Here is a 16821-nt window from a genome sequence, read left to right on the forward strand (position 1 = left end):
ACAGCGCGGCGGGAACCGCAGCCAAGCCCCCCGACACGGGGCGCACGGGGGCCGGGCAGCCCGAGGCCGGGGGCAAGCAGGGAGCCCGGGCCAGGCGCGAGCCGAGCTCCCCGAGGTGGCCTGGCCACCATGCTGAAGATGGCCATGAAGCTCAAAGCCCGGGCGGCGGAGAGCGAGAAGAAGACGGCCGCGGCGGCTGCCGAGGTGGCTGCCGAAGCTGCGGCGGCGGCTGCGGCGTTGGCCGAGCCCAGAGAGCCGCTCGCGCCGCGGAAGAGCGGGGACCCCGAGAAGCTCGCGAAGAACCCCAAGAACCCGGCGCGGGAGGCGCTCCCCGAGAAGTTCCTAACAGACAAGGAGCGCAAGAAGCTCGAGAAGAAGCTGCTGGAGCAGAGGCGAAAGGAGGAGAAGAAGAAGGAGAAGGAGAGGAAGAAGATGGAGAAGATGCTGAAGAAGAAGAAGAAGAAGGTGCCAGAAGCCCAGGAGGAGGCCCGATGCCCCGAGGCCGCCGCCGCCGCAGCCGCCGCCGCCGCCGACGACGAGGGCGCCGAGGAGGGCGCCGCCGCCGGGGGCACGAGTAGGGCCTGGGCTGAGTGGGACACGGACTCGAGCGACGAGGACGACGCCTACTATGCGGCGCCGCGTGTTGGGGGCATCGTGTGGCGGCCCGGGCCGCTCAAGGCTGGCGCGCTGAGCGCCCACCTGCCCCTCGTGGTGTTCCTGGTCTTCTCGGTGCGCAGCCCCTCGTGGGTGCTCAACTTCCTGCTGCAGAAGCGCACGGAGCAGGGCCGCGGCTGCGGCTTCGTGTTCGGGGCGACCTGCTGCTTCCGAGTGTTCCTGGGCTGCGCCTTCTTCTCCTACTTGGGCGGCCGCGCCAAGCGCAGAGGCCGCGGGCGCTCCGGGGCCAGCGGCGCCTTCGGCTCGGGCCATGGCGCCCGGCGCCGGGGGCGCGAGGAGCGGCTCATCTAGTCAGACCCCCCACCCCGCCACCGCCACCGCCACCAGACACCACCATCGCTGTGTAGTGTGGGTTTTTATTCGTGTTCGTGTGTGTGTGTGGACACATTTTCCTTTTCGGTTGCTCTGTCCTTTGGTTCCTGCTCGCCTCGCTTTTTCCACACTCCTGCTCTCTGGCTCTCTGTGTCTCTCGCTCTTTCGAAAATTTTCCTAAGTCCGGGCGCGCGCTCCCTCCCCTTCCGCCCACCCCAGCCCCTCGGCGGCGCCCGCGGGAGGGGGAGGAGGCCTCGGGGGCGCCGGGCGACGCGGTCCGGGGGGTGGAGCGTTGGCGTCGTGCGAGGGGTCGTCACTGGCGCGGAGACGCCCCCTCTCCCCCCTCGGCTCAGCCCGGCTGCTGCCCGAGCCCGGGGGGTGGGGGGCGTCTCCCCGGCCCGTCCCGTCCCCGGCCGGGCGCGGGCGGAGGGACCCCCTCCCCGGGCTCCCGGGGGGCCGCCTCCCTCCGCCGGCTCCCGCCCTCCCAGCCGCCGCCGCCGCCGCCACCACCGCCGCCGCGGCCGCTCCTCGGCCCTCCTCCTCCTCCTCCTCCTTCCACCCCCCTCGCCGCCGCCGCCTCCTCCTCCCCCCGCCTCCCCCCGCCCGCCGCGGCGCTTTTGGCTCGGGGCGGCGGCGGGGGCCCGGCCGAGGCAATAAGAGCGGCGGCGGCGGCAGCGGCGGCAGCAGCTCCCGCAGCTCCTGCTCTGGTCCGCCTCGGCCCGGCGGCGGCCATCAGCCCCCTCGGCCTCGGCTCGAGGGGCGGGGAGCTGCGCGCGCCCCTCGGTCCGACCGACACTACCCTCCCCTTCCCGCCCGTCCGCGCGCCCCGCGGCCCGCGGCCCTCAGTCCGCCCCGCGCGCTCCTTGCCGAGGAGCCGAGCCCGCGCCCGGCCCGCCCGCCCGGCGCTGCCCCGGCCCTCCCGGCCCGCGTGAGGCCGCCCGCGCCCGCCGCCGCCGCAGCCCGGCCGCGCCCCGCCGCCGCCGCCGCCGCCATGGGCTGCCTCGGGAACAGTAAGACCGAGGACCAGCGCAACGAGGAGAAGGCGCAGCGTGAGGCCAACAAAAAGATCGAGAAGCAGCTGCAGAAGGACAAGCAGGTCTACCGGGCCACGCACCGCCTGCTGCTGCTGGGTAAGGGCGGGCGGGGGGCGCCGGCCCCGGCCCGGGGGCCCCCGAAGGGCGCCCCGCAGGCCGCGCGCGCCGAGCCCGCCCCCCGCCCCGGGCGCGCGCTCCCGAGCCCCCCGCCCGTTCGCGGGCTCTGTCTGTGGGGGGCGAGGCCGGAAGGGGGACCCCCGGGCGCGGATTCGGCCGGGCGGGGGCTCAAAAACGGGGCGGGGGGCCGTGGCGGCGCGGGCGCGGGTCCCCCTCCCCCGGCCTGCCCGCTCAGTGTCTCTCTTGCTCTCGCTCTCCCCCTCTCTCTCTCTTTCTCTCTTTTTCCGCGAGGCCTACACGACGCCAGGGGTTTGGGTGCGTGTTGGGGAGGGGGAGGGGGAGCCCATGGGGCTCCGGAGACTGCGACAAAAAGAGGGTTTCGGGGACAGGAAACCGGGTGGCGGGTAGAGGGAGGGGGACCCGCCTCCGTGGGGTGTGAGATTTGTTGGGAGAGGGAAAGGGGGGAAGAAAGGGGCGAGGAGAGGAGGGGGTGACGCTGGGGGGCGCCGTGGTGGCGGAGGGGGCCTCGCCAAAGGGAGGCTTTGGCGGGGAGAAGTGGCCGAGGAGAGTGGGGGGGCTGGTGACATCAGCCCCTCGGAAAGGATCGGAGCGGTAAAGGTGGTGCAGTGGGGGGGAGGGGGCGCAAGGGAGTCGTGGCGCCGGAGTCGGGAGGGGGGCGGCGAGGGGAGGAGGGAGGGCGGTTGCCGCTGGGCGCGACTTGGTGCGTTTCGGGCAGGACCGACTGTGTGTGCGCGGAGCAGACGTGTCCCGGGCCAGGCCGGGCCGTGGAAGGAGGAGAAGGAGAGTCAAATAAAATAAGACCACCCCCCAACACCAAAAAATGGATAGAGTTAGTACGAGAAGTGCCCAGTGAAGCCAAATGACACGTCATTTTACAGTATGACCTTTTTTTCCCCTTCCAGACTTGCAGGCTTTTTCAAAAGCAGAGCGGAGAATTAATTGTAGCAGCTGCCCCCCCCACCCACCACGAGCAGCGCCCCCCCAACACTATTTTAATAAACCATTAAAAAAACACATTTTCCTGCTGGCTGGCCACATTGAGAGTGCTTTGTGAAAAGAAAAAACAAAGACATTCACAAATCAGATAAAACTGGAGAATGACATTTGTCTGTAAATGGCTTCTTGGTCTGGAAATGGCGTGGTTTCTTTTTTTTTTTTTTTGTCCTTTTCAAGGTGGGAGGGGGGATTGAGAGTGCTCTAAGGAGACGACTTTTCCTCCAGGTGGGAAGAGATAAAAAGACATTAATTAGTTGTTTATCAAGTGACATTTAGTTGTTTGGTTTTGGGTTTTTCTTCTCTTTTTGATTGCGATTTTTCCTCTGATTAAAAAAATAAAAATGATAAAAAAAGGTTAACTATAAGGAGATGGCCTTTCCTCCTTTTTTTCCTTAAGGTGCTGTTTTGGGGGGAAAAAATTTAATGAAATGACCAAAAGAATTACACAGCATTAATTAAAAATGGAAGTTTTCCACTTCCTTGATAATTTGGCTATCTGAATAAATTTGTGAATTTGCTAGGTTAAGACCAAGTTCGTGGTCACATTTCAACAAAACAGCTTGAGTATAAAGAAAATATAAAAGGCTGTTTTTATTTTTTTTTCCTTTGGTGGCTTTTGGTTTGCTCTTTTTGCATAGGTCATGACTTTGTTCTCCTGGGTCCAGATTTATAAAAGCAGAAAATTATTAATTAAGTGAAAATAAGTGTCTTTGGTGTTTATGCATTTGCAATTTCAGTAATTAAATGGTACATGTGTTGCTGTCTTGTCTAAAACTTTTAAAGGCAGAATTATGCTGTTGGGATATTAGTATGCGTATAACTTGATTTCAAAGTATAAATCTGGAAAAGTCTAGAATCTTTTCTGTGAATGCTATCTCAATACTACTTTAAGTCAAGTGTGATGCTAATGATATCTTAAATTTCCAACACCTTTTTGTGCAGTGATCACAAAGTCTCCACTTAATTTGAGACTGTTACTCAGAACACACCTTGCGTCACAGGGGCTAATCTAAGTGTCCTAATCTATATGACTACATTACATCATGATGTATTGATTGCCTCTGGCCTAGGAATCTGCAGCTTAAGCCAGTGACACAACATTTTGCATTTTTAAATGGTGATTCTCACCAAATAATGCCTCCCCACAAAAGAGGAAACCTAATAATGCCCCAAATCCTCTTTTTACTCCATCTTAATGACATAAAAATTAAGTGAATTAGAGAACTACAATGATCTTAAAATAATTTTCAGCCACATTTCATAAATGTGGAAACTGAGGCACGGATCTGTTTTTGCCTATAAAAGATAGGTCCTGTAACTGTTATACAGTTTAACACTTCTGAAATTAGAATATTAGAGATCCTGCTAAATATTACGTATTGTTTTCGTGGCCTCTCTTTAATAGTGCCATTTATATTTTTAATTTACCAGAGTTAGGCTCATTAAGATAGTGTTTGCTTTGAAATCAATGTTTCCGTGGAAACTAATTTTAACTTTTACAGATATTGATTACGGGCTTGTGAAAAGGCAAGTAAAGGAGGAATGCTTTGCTATCTGGGCATTAAAACAAAACAATACAATTAAAAGTTAAAAAGGTAAAAACAGATTTGTGTGGAAGGAGGGCAAAAAACTATTCACACGTGGATTATCTGTTGGAGAATGTGCATTGCAAAAAAGATGCAAAATAGCAATCCTCCCTCTAGCTTGATGGAAATGTGTTTTTTCCATGAAACATATATGTATTTTTACAAATGAAAGATGATTTAAAATGGAGGCATGTGTTTCTACTCTTTGAGTTGGGAAGGACTTGGAATCTTTCAAATTCAATACTTCCCAGGGATAGTTTTCCTTTTGATTAAAGTTTTGTTCTTATATTACTTTTTACTGTTGTTTTTGCAGTTTACCTAATGCTAATAGGGTCTCAGGAACTGTATTTGATATTAAAGTGGTTTTTCCAGAAGATGACAGATAATTGATGGTCTTCCGTTTTCCTCAGCAACACAGTTGTACCCAGAGGGAATTTATCTTTAGAAAGATACAGTTTGTGAGGAAAGAGGAGGATGGATAAGTCGATAAAATGTAATGCAGTTTTAGGGGTGGATTTTTAAGTAGCCCAAGGGGTAGGAAACCTGCACAGAAAGAAGCTGCGTTGTGAAAATGTTTACAAGGAAAGTGCTGCATCGCTACGTGATGTGGAAGAGACTGCAGTGTCTGGGCATTGTTGGGAATCCCGGGTATTTTAACCATGAAACATCTGACAACAAATTATGTGTCTAGATACGTTTATGTGTGAATGTTCATGTTCAGGGATTCAGTTTCACAGTTTTAACTTCAATTTTCTTGTTTACCCCACAAATGACAAAATTGCGTCATTCCTTCTCTTTGCCCCTTTCCAACACCACCCCACAATTTTTTAAACAATCAAAAGAAAAATTAAAACCAGCAAACCTTGAATTATTGTTTGTTATTTTGATGGTGAAATACTGCAGGTAGACACTGAGGTGGACATTGATTTCCTTTTCTCTGCGTCAAAATGTCAAGGAAAGTTGCAAGTCTGTGATTTTGTGTTTGGTTTTTTGCATGTTGCTTCTATGGAAAAACAAAACAACAACAGCAGTCCTCCCTGCCCAAAGTGTTAAAATGCCTCCTTCATAACCTGAGACTTACTTTCATTTTCTAGGTGCTGGAGAATCTGGTAAAAGCACCATTGTGAAGCAGATGAGGATCCTGCATGTTAATGGGTTTAATGGAGAGTAAGTGTCAAATCTGTGCAGGGGGGCACCAAGTAAGAGGAACAGACTTTATACTAACCTTTAGGAAGTATAGGTGGGCTTTGGGGGCTGGGCAGCCAGTTTTCACTTAATTTTTCCTGATTTACATATTAGAAAATCCTGGGAAGGGCTCTTTAGGGTCCCCCACCCCCTTGGATCTTTGGTGCAACAAATACTACTGATGAAAGCATCAGTGCTCGTGACAGACATCTCCCTATCCCAAGAAAATCGTGCCTGGTTGCAGGGGACGCTTGACAGCACTTGGCCCCGTGACAGCCCCTCTCCGGGCCAGGTCCCTGCCACAGCCTCCAGACATCACTGCAGTGTCTTCAACGTGGCTTTGGCCGCCCCCTTGTCCGGCGCATGCTGATCACTGCAAATTCACCCCACCCCACCTCACGCAGATTTCAATGTAATGAACCAACACAGGATGTTTTAAACTATTAGGGAAACGTCGTTTCCATAATATTCTCACCAGAAACAGATTTGGAAGTGGCAGCCCGTGTTTACAGTTTCTCTTTTTTTTTGTCCCCCTTTAAATTACCATTATGGGCAAATCATTGTTTCCCTTTAAAACAAAAAACAAATCAGTACCCCTGCCTAAAGAAAAGAAAAGGGAACATTTATTTAAAGGATGGAAAGACTGGGAGTTAGGCACTCCCAGCCTCACTGAGGGGCATTTTTGCCTTTGAAAAGTCCTCCCAGGTATCCTGGTATAATGCAGTGTGGCAATCCGTAGTGGGAATGAAGATTAAACAGGAGAGACTTTATATTATACCTGTGAGACAAGTTAGGAAGCCCTGCCTGGCATGAGGAATGCAAACAGGGAACATTCAATAAATCGGGGAACTTGCTGTTTCTCCCCAAGACCCCAGATGGGGCCTACCCATCATTCTCATGTAACAAAATGTGTAAAAAAAAAAAAAAAAAAAAAACAAACAACTAAGTTGACCAGTCTATTTTCACTGGTGTGAGAGCATTAACCTCACTAGATTTCAAGCACCTGAAGGCACTAGTTTGTAATTACTAGCTGGTTAGCACAGTCCTGTTTCCTTTCTTAAACCTGGATTCAGTTGAAAATTTAACCTTGAGTTGCTTCGGCTTCCGTTTCAAAAGGGTAGTTGGAGTCAAGGTGTAGCATTTAATTATACCAACCACCCCCCAAAAAACAAACAAACAAAAAAACCTTTACTAAGCATCCAGGAAACAAAGGTGAACTTTTTCACCTTTCAGAGCAAGGCAAGCAGCTCCTTATGGAGAATTCTAGAATTTGTTAGATCAAATAATTGTTTAGAGAAGGATGACATCACCCATACAAATAGTCCTGTTAGTTGAGGGTGCTTTTTCTACTTTAACCCTGAATTCAGAAGGATTGGTTGGGATGCAGAGGGGGCTGCTTCACTTATCTGAGTATGACTCTCAATGGGTTATCAACATGCACATATGTGCTATTGAGTAAGTTAGCATCACTTGTCATCAACCAATTCTGAAATTAATTCTTGACACACCCCTCGATAAAGCCCTGCCAGTGGAGACTGCCATCCTGACAATAAATAAAAACCCTGAGACAGACTTCCAACCATGAATCTGTCATTTGAAGAAAAATCTAGCATAAATTTTCCCCCTGCAACTTGCAGGAGTACTTCTTCATGAGAGTAGTTAAGCAAAAATAATTTGACCATGTATCCTCTAGATCAATATTTTGATTAAAACTGGACATGGCTAGCATTTTTCAAAGATGCAGCAGCCACTGTTTACCTTAGCTTGAGTCGGATGGAAGCTAAGTCACCTTTGAAATAAATTATTGACAGCTTCATTACAGATTGCCCTAAAATTTAAAAATTTTTATAGAAAGGATTCACCTTCCTAAGTGAGCCAGCCTGTAACACCAGGCAAGGGTTTTAAACCAGAACTTCTCTTTTCTGCTTTCTTTTTGGAAAGAGGAAGCAACATTCCCAGTTTGCCTTCTTTGCAGACAAGGGCACAGATATGTTAAATTTAGCCTGTGAGAGGGTTTACAGGGGTATTCCTCATGGGAGCCTAGATACCTTATTTTTATCTCATCCAACTGCCTCCTTTTTTCTTTTTCTTCACTGCGGTATTGCAACAAAAGCTATTTCCTTCTTAACTAGGAATTCCCTATGAGACAGTGACATCTGTCCCTAAAGGGTGGTCTGGGTGGTACAGGGTTTTTCCTCCCTGATCTTGCGTTTTGTTAGGGCTCGGCTGAGCTATTAAATTTGCCTTAACTCTCTGTGGGCTGCCATACCGATTAAATTTTTAAGAGTAAGATAATACTGATTTGACCTTCAGAAATACAGAGGTTGGATGCGGATTTTCTAACTCAAACCTATTTTTCTTACATTTAGTGCCAGGGAACAAAACAAAAACAAAACATAAACACCATTAACATTGGTTGAACTAAGCTAATCAATTACCAAACTGTAGACTGCTGCCCTTCGGCCTTCAAGGAGGAATTCCTCCTGTTGATGACGATGGGGTTTGGGTTTTTTTGTCTGTGGTGGTGGTGGGTGGGCTTTTGTTCTTTGAAATTTTTTTTGCTGCATCACAGTCCAGACATAGTTTAATGACAATTTATGGGGAACAATTATTTATAAATAAAACCATTTTATAGGTAGTTTCCTTCCACTGCAAGAAGTGAGGTCATTAGTTTTGCAGGAAATCCTGGGCAGAAATCTCCCCCGTTTATGCCTTTGTGCCTTAAGTTACAACATTGGGAAGATTCTGACCTGGGAGAATTAGGAGCCTTATGTGCTGCCATATTCTGCAAAGAATTGTGAGATAAATCACTGCTTTAGCTCCCTAATGCATGTACGTTTAGCGAAAGCACAAGAAAACAATTACCCATCCCTCCTGTCTCCGACCAGAGTCTCCAGAGAGCTCTGTTAATACTGCAGCAAAGGTGTGGGATTCTTCCCCCATGGCCTGCAGTCTCAGTGGATGTTCCAATTTAGCCAGAAAGGCGACCTAAGAATTGACGGGAGGATGGATGGCGCGCGAATTGTTGCTTTTGCTCTTGGCTGATTGTTTAGGAATGTAGAAGAGACTGTGTGGGGTTTGTGTGAAATTGCGGTGCCTTGCAGATTAGGTGAGCTTTCAATCTCTCTTTAAAAGGGGCGGCGAAGAGGACCCGCAGGCTGCAAGGAGCAACAGCGATGGGTAGGCACATTCAAAAACAGAAAAATTTTTTAACAAACAAAACAAACATGAAGATCATACTGGGAAACTGAGGCCAGAGACCCGGGAAGAAAATAAAAATCATTTAAAGGCCCATCAGCCATATTGGCATACATTTGTGAATAACACACAATTTCCTGACATTTTGGAGCAAGTAAAGTGCGTAACATAATTTTTTTGGCCATGCTTAAAGTAGAATGAGATCCAGCTGGGGGAAAGTTATAGCTTTCTGCTTTAGACGATCAGTTTAGGATTTTGAGAATTGATGTTTTTCCATATGGTTTCTGTTTTCCCCCAGCTCTCCATTTGAACCAGCTACTTGTTTTTAAAACTAACTACTAAATTCCATCTACCCACTGGTTGGTCTGATTTTAAAATTTCAAACGTCTTTGAAACAAAATTTGTTTCCTTTATTAAAATATGCAATGGTGCACCGTCTTTAATTTTGAAAAACGCCTTGGTACCTTGCAGCAGGTCGTTAAGAATCATCTCGAAAAGCCTCTGGCCTTTTAAAAATGATCAAATTTATTTGAATCAAAGGCACTTTACGTTAGCTGGTGGATAAGGAAATTCATGATGGCATCTTTTATTTTTCCATTCATTATCAAATTATTTTTTCTTCGCTTCCTGCATCCCCACACCCATCACACACACACACACACATGCACACACATGCACATGCATACACAGACACGCACACACATACACACGCACACACAGCCACACGCGCCGCGCGCACACACACGCATGCCAGGTAACCACTCTAGCTCTGCTGTTCATTTAGCATGCGGTGGTGGAGTGGCTATTTCTCATGAGACCATCCAGAACCATTGACTTAGTTTAGGGCATCTCAAAGAAACAGCTTCTGTGGCCGGGGAGGGGAGGGGCAAAAATATTGGGGTCTGGGGACAAAGTAACTGACACATGTTTGTTCATCTGTTTCTTTTAGAATGTATTATCCCTAGATGATGGCTACAGTTTCTCATCTTCCCGGCTATGTCCTATCACAATTTGCATGCTGGAATTGCTCGGTCTTAGGAACTTCTAATAAGAATACTATTCTGTTATCTGAGGGGGGAGGGGGGATGGGGCCCCTACTACCTGACCTTAAACGATGATTGAAAAAATGAAAAATGGACTGAAATCCTTAATTGGCAGAAATGTAGTATGACAACTATCCAAAAAGGCATCTCTCTAAGAAATGACTAATTGACAATCTGCTGTACCAAAAGTTGGCATTTGAGCAAGATATGACAAGTCCTTAGTGAGCAACCTACTGTGTACTAGATGTCCTGCTAAACCCTTGAACCCTACTAATACCTTGGCCTGCACGTCTCTCTGACTCTGTTCTGCAAGTCAATATAAGTATTAACATTCGTGATAAATAAAAATTCTCTGCATGTTTCAGCAATCCCTGTATCTCGCGTCTGTCTTCTGTCTTCCTTTGTCTGTCTTTTCCCACCAAAGCACAAGGATAAGGTGGAGACCTGAATAGCCTCCCCCCAACCACTTAGTTAGCTGAAGCGGGGGGAGGGGAGGAGCTCTTAAAAACTGAACGCATCCCATCTGCTTTATACGTAGAAGGGGGAGGAGGAGCCAAGACCCTAAAAGTACTTCCAGCCTTAGTCCCAATTTTGTAGCGAATCAGAATTCTAGCTAATGGCATATGTTTTGCCTTTGTTGAGTAGTTTAAAGACATCTAAGGAATTTTCTCTGAATTTCACAATCAACGTTAAATTCATTAAGCAATAGTAAAAGTGATGATAAACCTGCCAACCCCCAGTATAATATCTCCATCTACATAGTAATTGCTTCAATGGAAGAATTTTATGTTTTAGTATTACACACCCGAATTAGATTTTAGATTTCTATTTTAGCTGTTTTATACTTGATATACTCCCACACCTATTCACATACGTAGATGAATACTGAACACGTTCTCAAAATATCCGTATTTTAAGACGGGAAGTTTTCCAATTATCATACTACTGCTTAGACCAAAATATCAAACTGAATGAAAGAAACTTGTTTCTGGAAATACTTTTCTTTTGCTGTATGTAGATTTGGATATTTAGTACCTGAATGTATTTAATTTTACTATTGTGGAACCTCAAAACCAAAGGTTAATAGCTTTCATTACCTATGAAATGGAGCCTGCTTTTAATGAATGGGAATAGATTTGCCCTAGGGGGTTTTAGGTAAATTCTGAATTCAAAAGTGAACGTTGGGGACCATCAAACACATGTCCTTTTAATTTATAACATCTAAATAATTGATGTTAGCCTGTAATACCAAGGCCGGAAATTCTTAATTTCAGAAATGAGCTTTGATTCTGCACATACAAAGCAGACAGTCCCACAGAGTGGTCAGGACTCACACCTTTTCACTCAGGTGGTTGCTTTAAGAGTCTGGGGGCCAGAATCAGATTTCAGATTTGTACACAAGGCCTGAAGCTCACCTCCCTGTCATCTGTGTTTCTGAGGTACTCCAGACCTGCAGCACTTTTACTTAAATGGCCCTGAGGGGATTCCTGGCAACATCTGTCCCCCCTCCCCACCCCAGACACCCCCCACCACTAATGAGCGTGACCCCTCTGAACTTCACCAGCTCTTCACTCCAACGTAGAAGAGCAGTGGTGCAGATACCTGTGAAAGGGGCTTCACGTAGGAAAGGGGCGAGATGGCATCCTTCAGCAGGTGAAGGCCCAGAAGTACACAAACATTTATTCAGAAAGAATAAATTTGCAAGTATAATTCTTTGAGAAAGGAAAGACCAAATGATTTGTGGAAGGCCTGTCGACAGGCCTGCACTTGACCCCACCGTCCGTCCCCACCCCCGACCCATGCTGCTCCACTGACTGCCCTGCCCTGCTCGTCTGCTCTTGCTAATTAACCTCCCTTTGCCTTTCCCTTGCCTTAACTTTCTGTCATGTTCTAGTCTGGAGGGATTATATGTTTTAATTTCTACCTCCATTCTATGAATTGGTGAATCAGCCAAGTGAATGCTTCAAAAACTGGGACTCTCAAAAGATTAAAAACTATATATATACAAACCGTGAAAAAGATAAACTCTGTCCCTTCCATCTCCCACCCCCATTGGTTTCTGCCTCTGTGACTCCCCCCTCTCGGCCTCAGTTGCCCCGTCAGAGGGGCAGGACCGTAGCACCTTTTTTCTGCATGACGACACCCTCACCTCCCAGGGCCTAACAGGTACAGCAGGTGTGCTGTGTGTGCTGGTTCCATTTTTGGGCTATAGACCTGATGAGATACATACTCCACACAAGAGGCCTTTTCTTGCCCTCTAAAAACATAAACTCAAGAACCTTCCCTGGCTGTGCTTCTAATGAAGGCTAGTTTCTGAAAAACATACAGCATTTGGATCAGTGTAATCTGGTATAAAAATTAACATTCTGTTACGGTCCCCAGAAGCCAAAGGGTGTGGCCTTTACCTGTGGGACCAGTGACCCTGGATATAGATCATTCATAAAAACCACACAGCCCGTCCCATGAGGCCGAGTTAAAGTCAAGGAAAAGCTACAAAACCTTCAACCTCTACTTACCAGTGGGATCTGGCCCCCCTCCCCCTTAGATTATAAGGCCTTCTAGGGGGTGGAATCTTATTTGATTCCTATTGCACATGGACCAACATGCACTAACACGAACTAGAAATTTCACTGCTGGTAGCTGCAGTGCCTGGAGCATCGCACATACGACTTTTTTTTTTTTTTTTTGACGGAGTCTCACTCTCACCCTGGCTGGAGTGCAGTGGCGCCATCTCAGCTTACTGCAACCTCCGCCTCCCGGGTTCAAGCGATTCTCCTGCCTCAGCCTCCCTAGTAGCTGGGATTACAGGCGCATGCCACCATGGCCAGCTAGTTTTTTTGTGTGTTTTTAGTAGAGACGGGGTTTCACCATGTTGGCCAGACTGGTCTCCAACTCCTGACCTCAGGCAGTCTGCCTGCCTCAGCCTCCCAAAGTGCTGGGATTACAGGTGTGAGCCACCGCACCAGACTCCTGTAATGAACTGTTACAAACACCACCACCTGTGCTCACTGGTTCTCTCAGTATGCTAATCTAGCAACTGAGTGAATTCCAAGTCAAACCACGGGACTGTTTTGCTCCACCCCAACCTCATAGTGACCTATCACTCCAGCCTCACCCCTACCCAGATGCTGATAGGACCAGAAGAAGCCTTTAGGAAGTGTTAGTATGTAATGTGGGGGCTTCAAACCCATGAAAGATTAAATGAGCTGCGTGCAACTTCTGGTACAGTCATGATTGCTAAGGCAATTTGCTAATCTGCCCCGATTGGGCGTGTCCTCGGGACACATTTGGGAGGTTATAATTTGCAACTATGTTTATTCAGCTACCTCCAATCTCTGCACAGATCCGAACCCACAACTCCCTGAAGAACAGAATACTATGCTTTTTAGTCGGGATATCTTTATGAAAGCAGTACACTTAACTGACATGGTGCAATATGATTTTCTTTTCTTTTCAATCCCACTGCAGTGAGAAGGCAACCAAAGTGCAGGACATCAAAAACAACCTGAAAGAGGCGATTGAAGTACGTGCTGGCTCCTTGTGCTTTCTGTCTTGTAGCCCCCTCCCAGCCAGTGCTGTTCCCTCACCGCTTTGCTAAATCATTTTCAGACCATTGTGGCCGCCATGAGCAACCTGGTGCCCCCCGTGGAGCTGGCCAACCCCGAGAACCAGTTCAGAGTGGACTACATTCTGAGTGTGATGAACGTGCCTGACTTTGACTTCCCTCCCGTAAGCTACACCCCGACTTGTGTGGCCTTAGCCCCGCCCACCTGAGCAGAGTGTTCATACAGGAACATCAGTGACAGCCCTGCACATGGGCAAGAGCATCCAAACCACACTTCAGGCAAAACCACATTTCAGTGATGTCCATCCTTAGAAAAAAGTTAATTTCATGTGTAACCTTAATTTAATAATAATAATCATTAGGGCTTTGTTCAAGATGGATGAGCAAAATTTGTCACCCCTTCTACATCTTAGCTCACCTGTCCTCACAAATAAACATCACTCTTGAATACTACAATCTCACTTTATTAGATAGTAAATTTGTATGAGGAAAAAGGTCCTGAGCTATGGCAGGCTTAATTATTCCCTCATTTACATCTTAGGACAAACAAAACTGTATGTTAAATATGGCACACAAATACTAATTGTCCATTTACTCCACTGGAAGTGCCCTAAGGTACCTTGGGATGCCTCAGTGAAGTGCCAAATGGAAGACATTCTCATTTTAAACAGGTGACCTTTTAACATTTATTAAGAGTTTTCTAAAGTCAGTCCTTGTCTTGGGGCAAATGAAATCTTTTCTCGTTATTAAAAAAAAATGAAATATATCTAAATTATAACTCAAAAATAAATCATAAAATAGAACATATGGAAAAGACTTTCCTCTGGATGCACGACACTGTTGGCTTCCTAAAGAACTACTTTTAGGGACAAAAAACTGTTGAAGCCCAAGCATATACGTTGAGGCCCCTTTGTGGGGAGAATGGCTTATAAGCGGGGAACGGGAAACGAGATGGAAAGATGTATGCGTTTGTAAGACCCACAAGGAAGAGACTTGTCTACAGCTAAAACAATGAGTTATTGTTGCCTTTTGTCAGGCTTTCGTGGGAATTTGTGTTTGTATATTTTAGATGGATTTGGCTGCAAACTTAAATTAGAGAAATTAGTAGTATTTAGTTAGTATAGATAGCTAAATTTTTAAAATAGTATTATTTTGAAAAAATTAAAGCAGTAAAAACAATACATATAATATAACCCACTGACTTTCTTCAAATATGATTCTATATTTAATAGGAAAAGGAAACAGCAGCCTATTAAAAATCTATCAGAACAATAACCTTTTATTAGTCCTACTAACATCTGAACTTTTATGTTCCTACCTACAAGTCCCCCATCATAATTGTTTTTGGTAAGATTCTCATTTTCCCAGGAGGAAAATTTAGTCCCAGCACATTTTACAAATGAAGTTTCTTCTTTTCACAACATTGAACCATTTATTGGCATATTCTAACACAGATTCATGTATATTCTTCCTCAACAATTCTGTGAAGAAACTAAATTACTCAGTAGCTTACCCCATTCCCTCCACATACAAAAAAAGAAACTACCCAAAACCAGTAATTCACAATAAGACCAGCAGCTAATTGCGTGAACTTTTGAATATGTTTAACGTGTTGAGTTAAAAGTTCTTTGTGAGCATTAATGCATTAATTGGGCTCAAAATTCAGAATCACACCAAGTGTCGGTCACATAGGGAACTCTGGTCTCAGGGTTCGAATGACACTGTTGTTGATTAGTTCAAGCTCTTGCCTTTCTCTAAACTTTCTTGTGTTCACTTTCAGGAATTCTATGAGCACGCCAAGGCTCTGTGGGAGGATGAAGGAGTGCGTGCCTGCTACGAACGCTCCAACGAGTACCAGCTGATTGACTGTGCCCAGTAGTAAGTAACCGCCACCCAACCCATCAGCACATAAAACAGGCAAAAACAAGAAAACATGAAAACCTGTGATCCTGCTTTGAAAGTTACTTGTTGATGATTCCTTTCATAGAAGCCAACCAGTTACCCCACTGGCTGAAAGTTCTAATCTGATTCAATTGTTTATTTATAAAGTCTTTAATTGCATTTTTTTCTTTTAGTGCAGCGACATTATTTTACATAAACATTTAATGCCTGTTAGAGCAAAATGATGGTGAGTTTCATAGTATTTATAATTAGTGGCAAGTAATTAATTGAATTGACCCCAAGCATTTAGGGAAATAGGGCAGTGCTCACATTTTGAATAATGTAAAAATACTATATTTTATTGCTGTAATTTTAAAACAAAGAGGAACGGTGAAGACATAGCTACGCCTCCTCTCTCCTTGGTAGTTGTTGATTGCTCTATTTCTGCTCTCAGGTAAGCGACTCTAGTAGCTGCCTAGTGTTACTAGATCTTAGTGACTCTAGGTAGAGTTTGTTTTTGTGTTGTCTTGACTTTTGAACTCTATTTCATATCCTTATTTATTCCTTCCCGCCGGGTCTTGATTCAAGGATGGTAAGTGGTCAGTGGATTTTAAATCCTAAACTGTACACCTAAGCAGTACAGTACCGTGGTGGGGTTATTTTCAAATAAAACAAATTACTACCTGCGAGGAGGACAGGTTAAGGCCTGCAGTAGCAATGGGAAAAGCATCTTTCTCCAAAGTCACTCATAAAGGTGGGCTCACCTGCCATAGTGTGTTGGCAAATGAAGAAGGGGGGAACTTAAAAAACAGATTTTATCGCACAACTCTACCTGATGCCCAAGCTGCTTCCCTTGTTGCCTAACACCTGACTTACCGTTCCCTCAGGGATCGCCCTCTGTCCCTGTCACCCACCATGGTCTCTCCCAGAGGACATCGTACCCCATAGCTAGAAAGTTGCCTTTGAAATAGTTTATGGCTTCCCTCATCTTGCCCATGATATAGCAAGCATGTGGTGGTCAGGGTTATTTAAAAAATATGTAAAGATAATTATTTTTTTGAGATGGAGTCTCACTCTGTCGCCCAGGCTGGAGTGCAGTGGTGTGACCTTGGCTCACTGCAACCTCTGCCTCCTGGGTTCAAGTGATTCTCCTGCCTCAGCCTCCCGAGTAGCTGGGACTACAGGTGCCTGCCACCACACCCAGCTAA

The 16821-nt window shown here is 46.6% G+C and overlaps 1 protein-coding gene across 8 annotated transcripts in view; it reads left to right on the forward strand.

Moving 5' to 3' along the window:
• The window catches only part of GNAS (GNAS complex locus), a 70616-nt gene that overhangs the window by 49292 nt on the left and 4503 nt on the right, over nt 1-16821 (forward strand). Inside the window, exons 1-6 of one of the 8 annotated variants that reach the window (XM_054541900.2) lie at nt 1633-2117; nt 5836-5908; nt 9062-9106; nt 13636-13690; nt 13777-13896; nt 15513-15610. In XM_054541900.2, the coding sequence (XP_054397875.1) occupies nt 1979-2117; nt 5836-5908; nt 9062-9106; nt 13636-13690; nt 13777-13896; nt 15513-15610 (530 nt within the window). In that variant the 5' untranslated portion in view covers nt 1633-1978. Of the gene's footprint in view, nt 1-1632; nt 2118-5835; nt 5909-9061; nt 9107-13631; nt 13691-13776; nt 13897-15512; nt 15611-16821 lie in introns of those variants that run through there. The other 7 variants (XM_054541899.2, XM_054541904.1, XM_054541903.1 and 4 more) reach the window with 7 other exon arrangements.

This window comes from Pongo abelii, chromosome 21 (assembly GCF_028885655.2).
Source record: "Pongo abelii isolate AG06213 chromosome 21, NHGRI_mPonAbe1-v2.0_pri, whole genome shotgun sequence".
NCBI lineage: Eukaryota > Metazoa > Chordata > Mammalia > Primates > Hominidae > Pongo > Pongo abelii.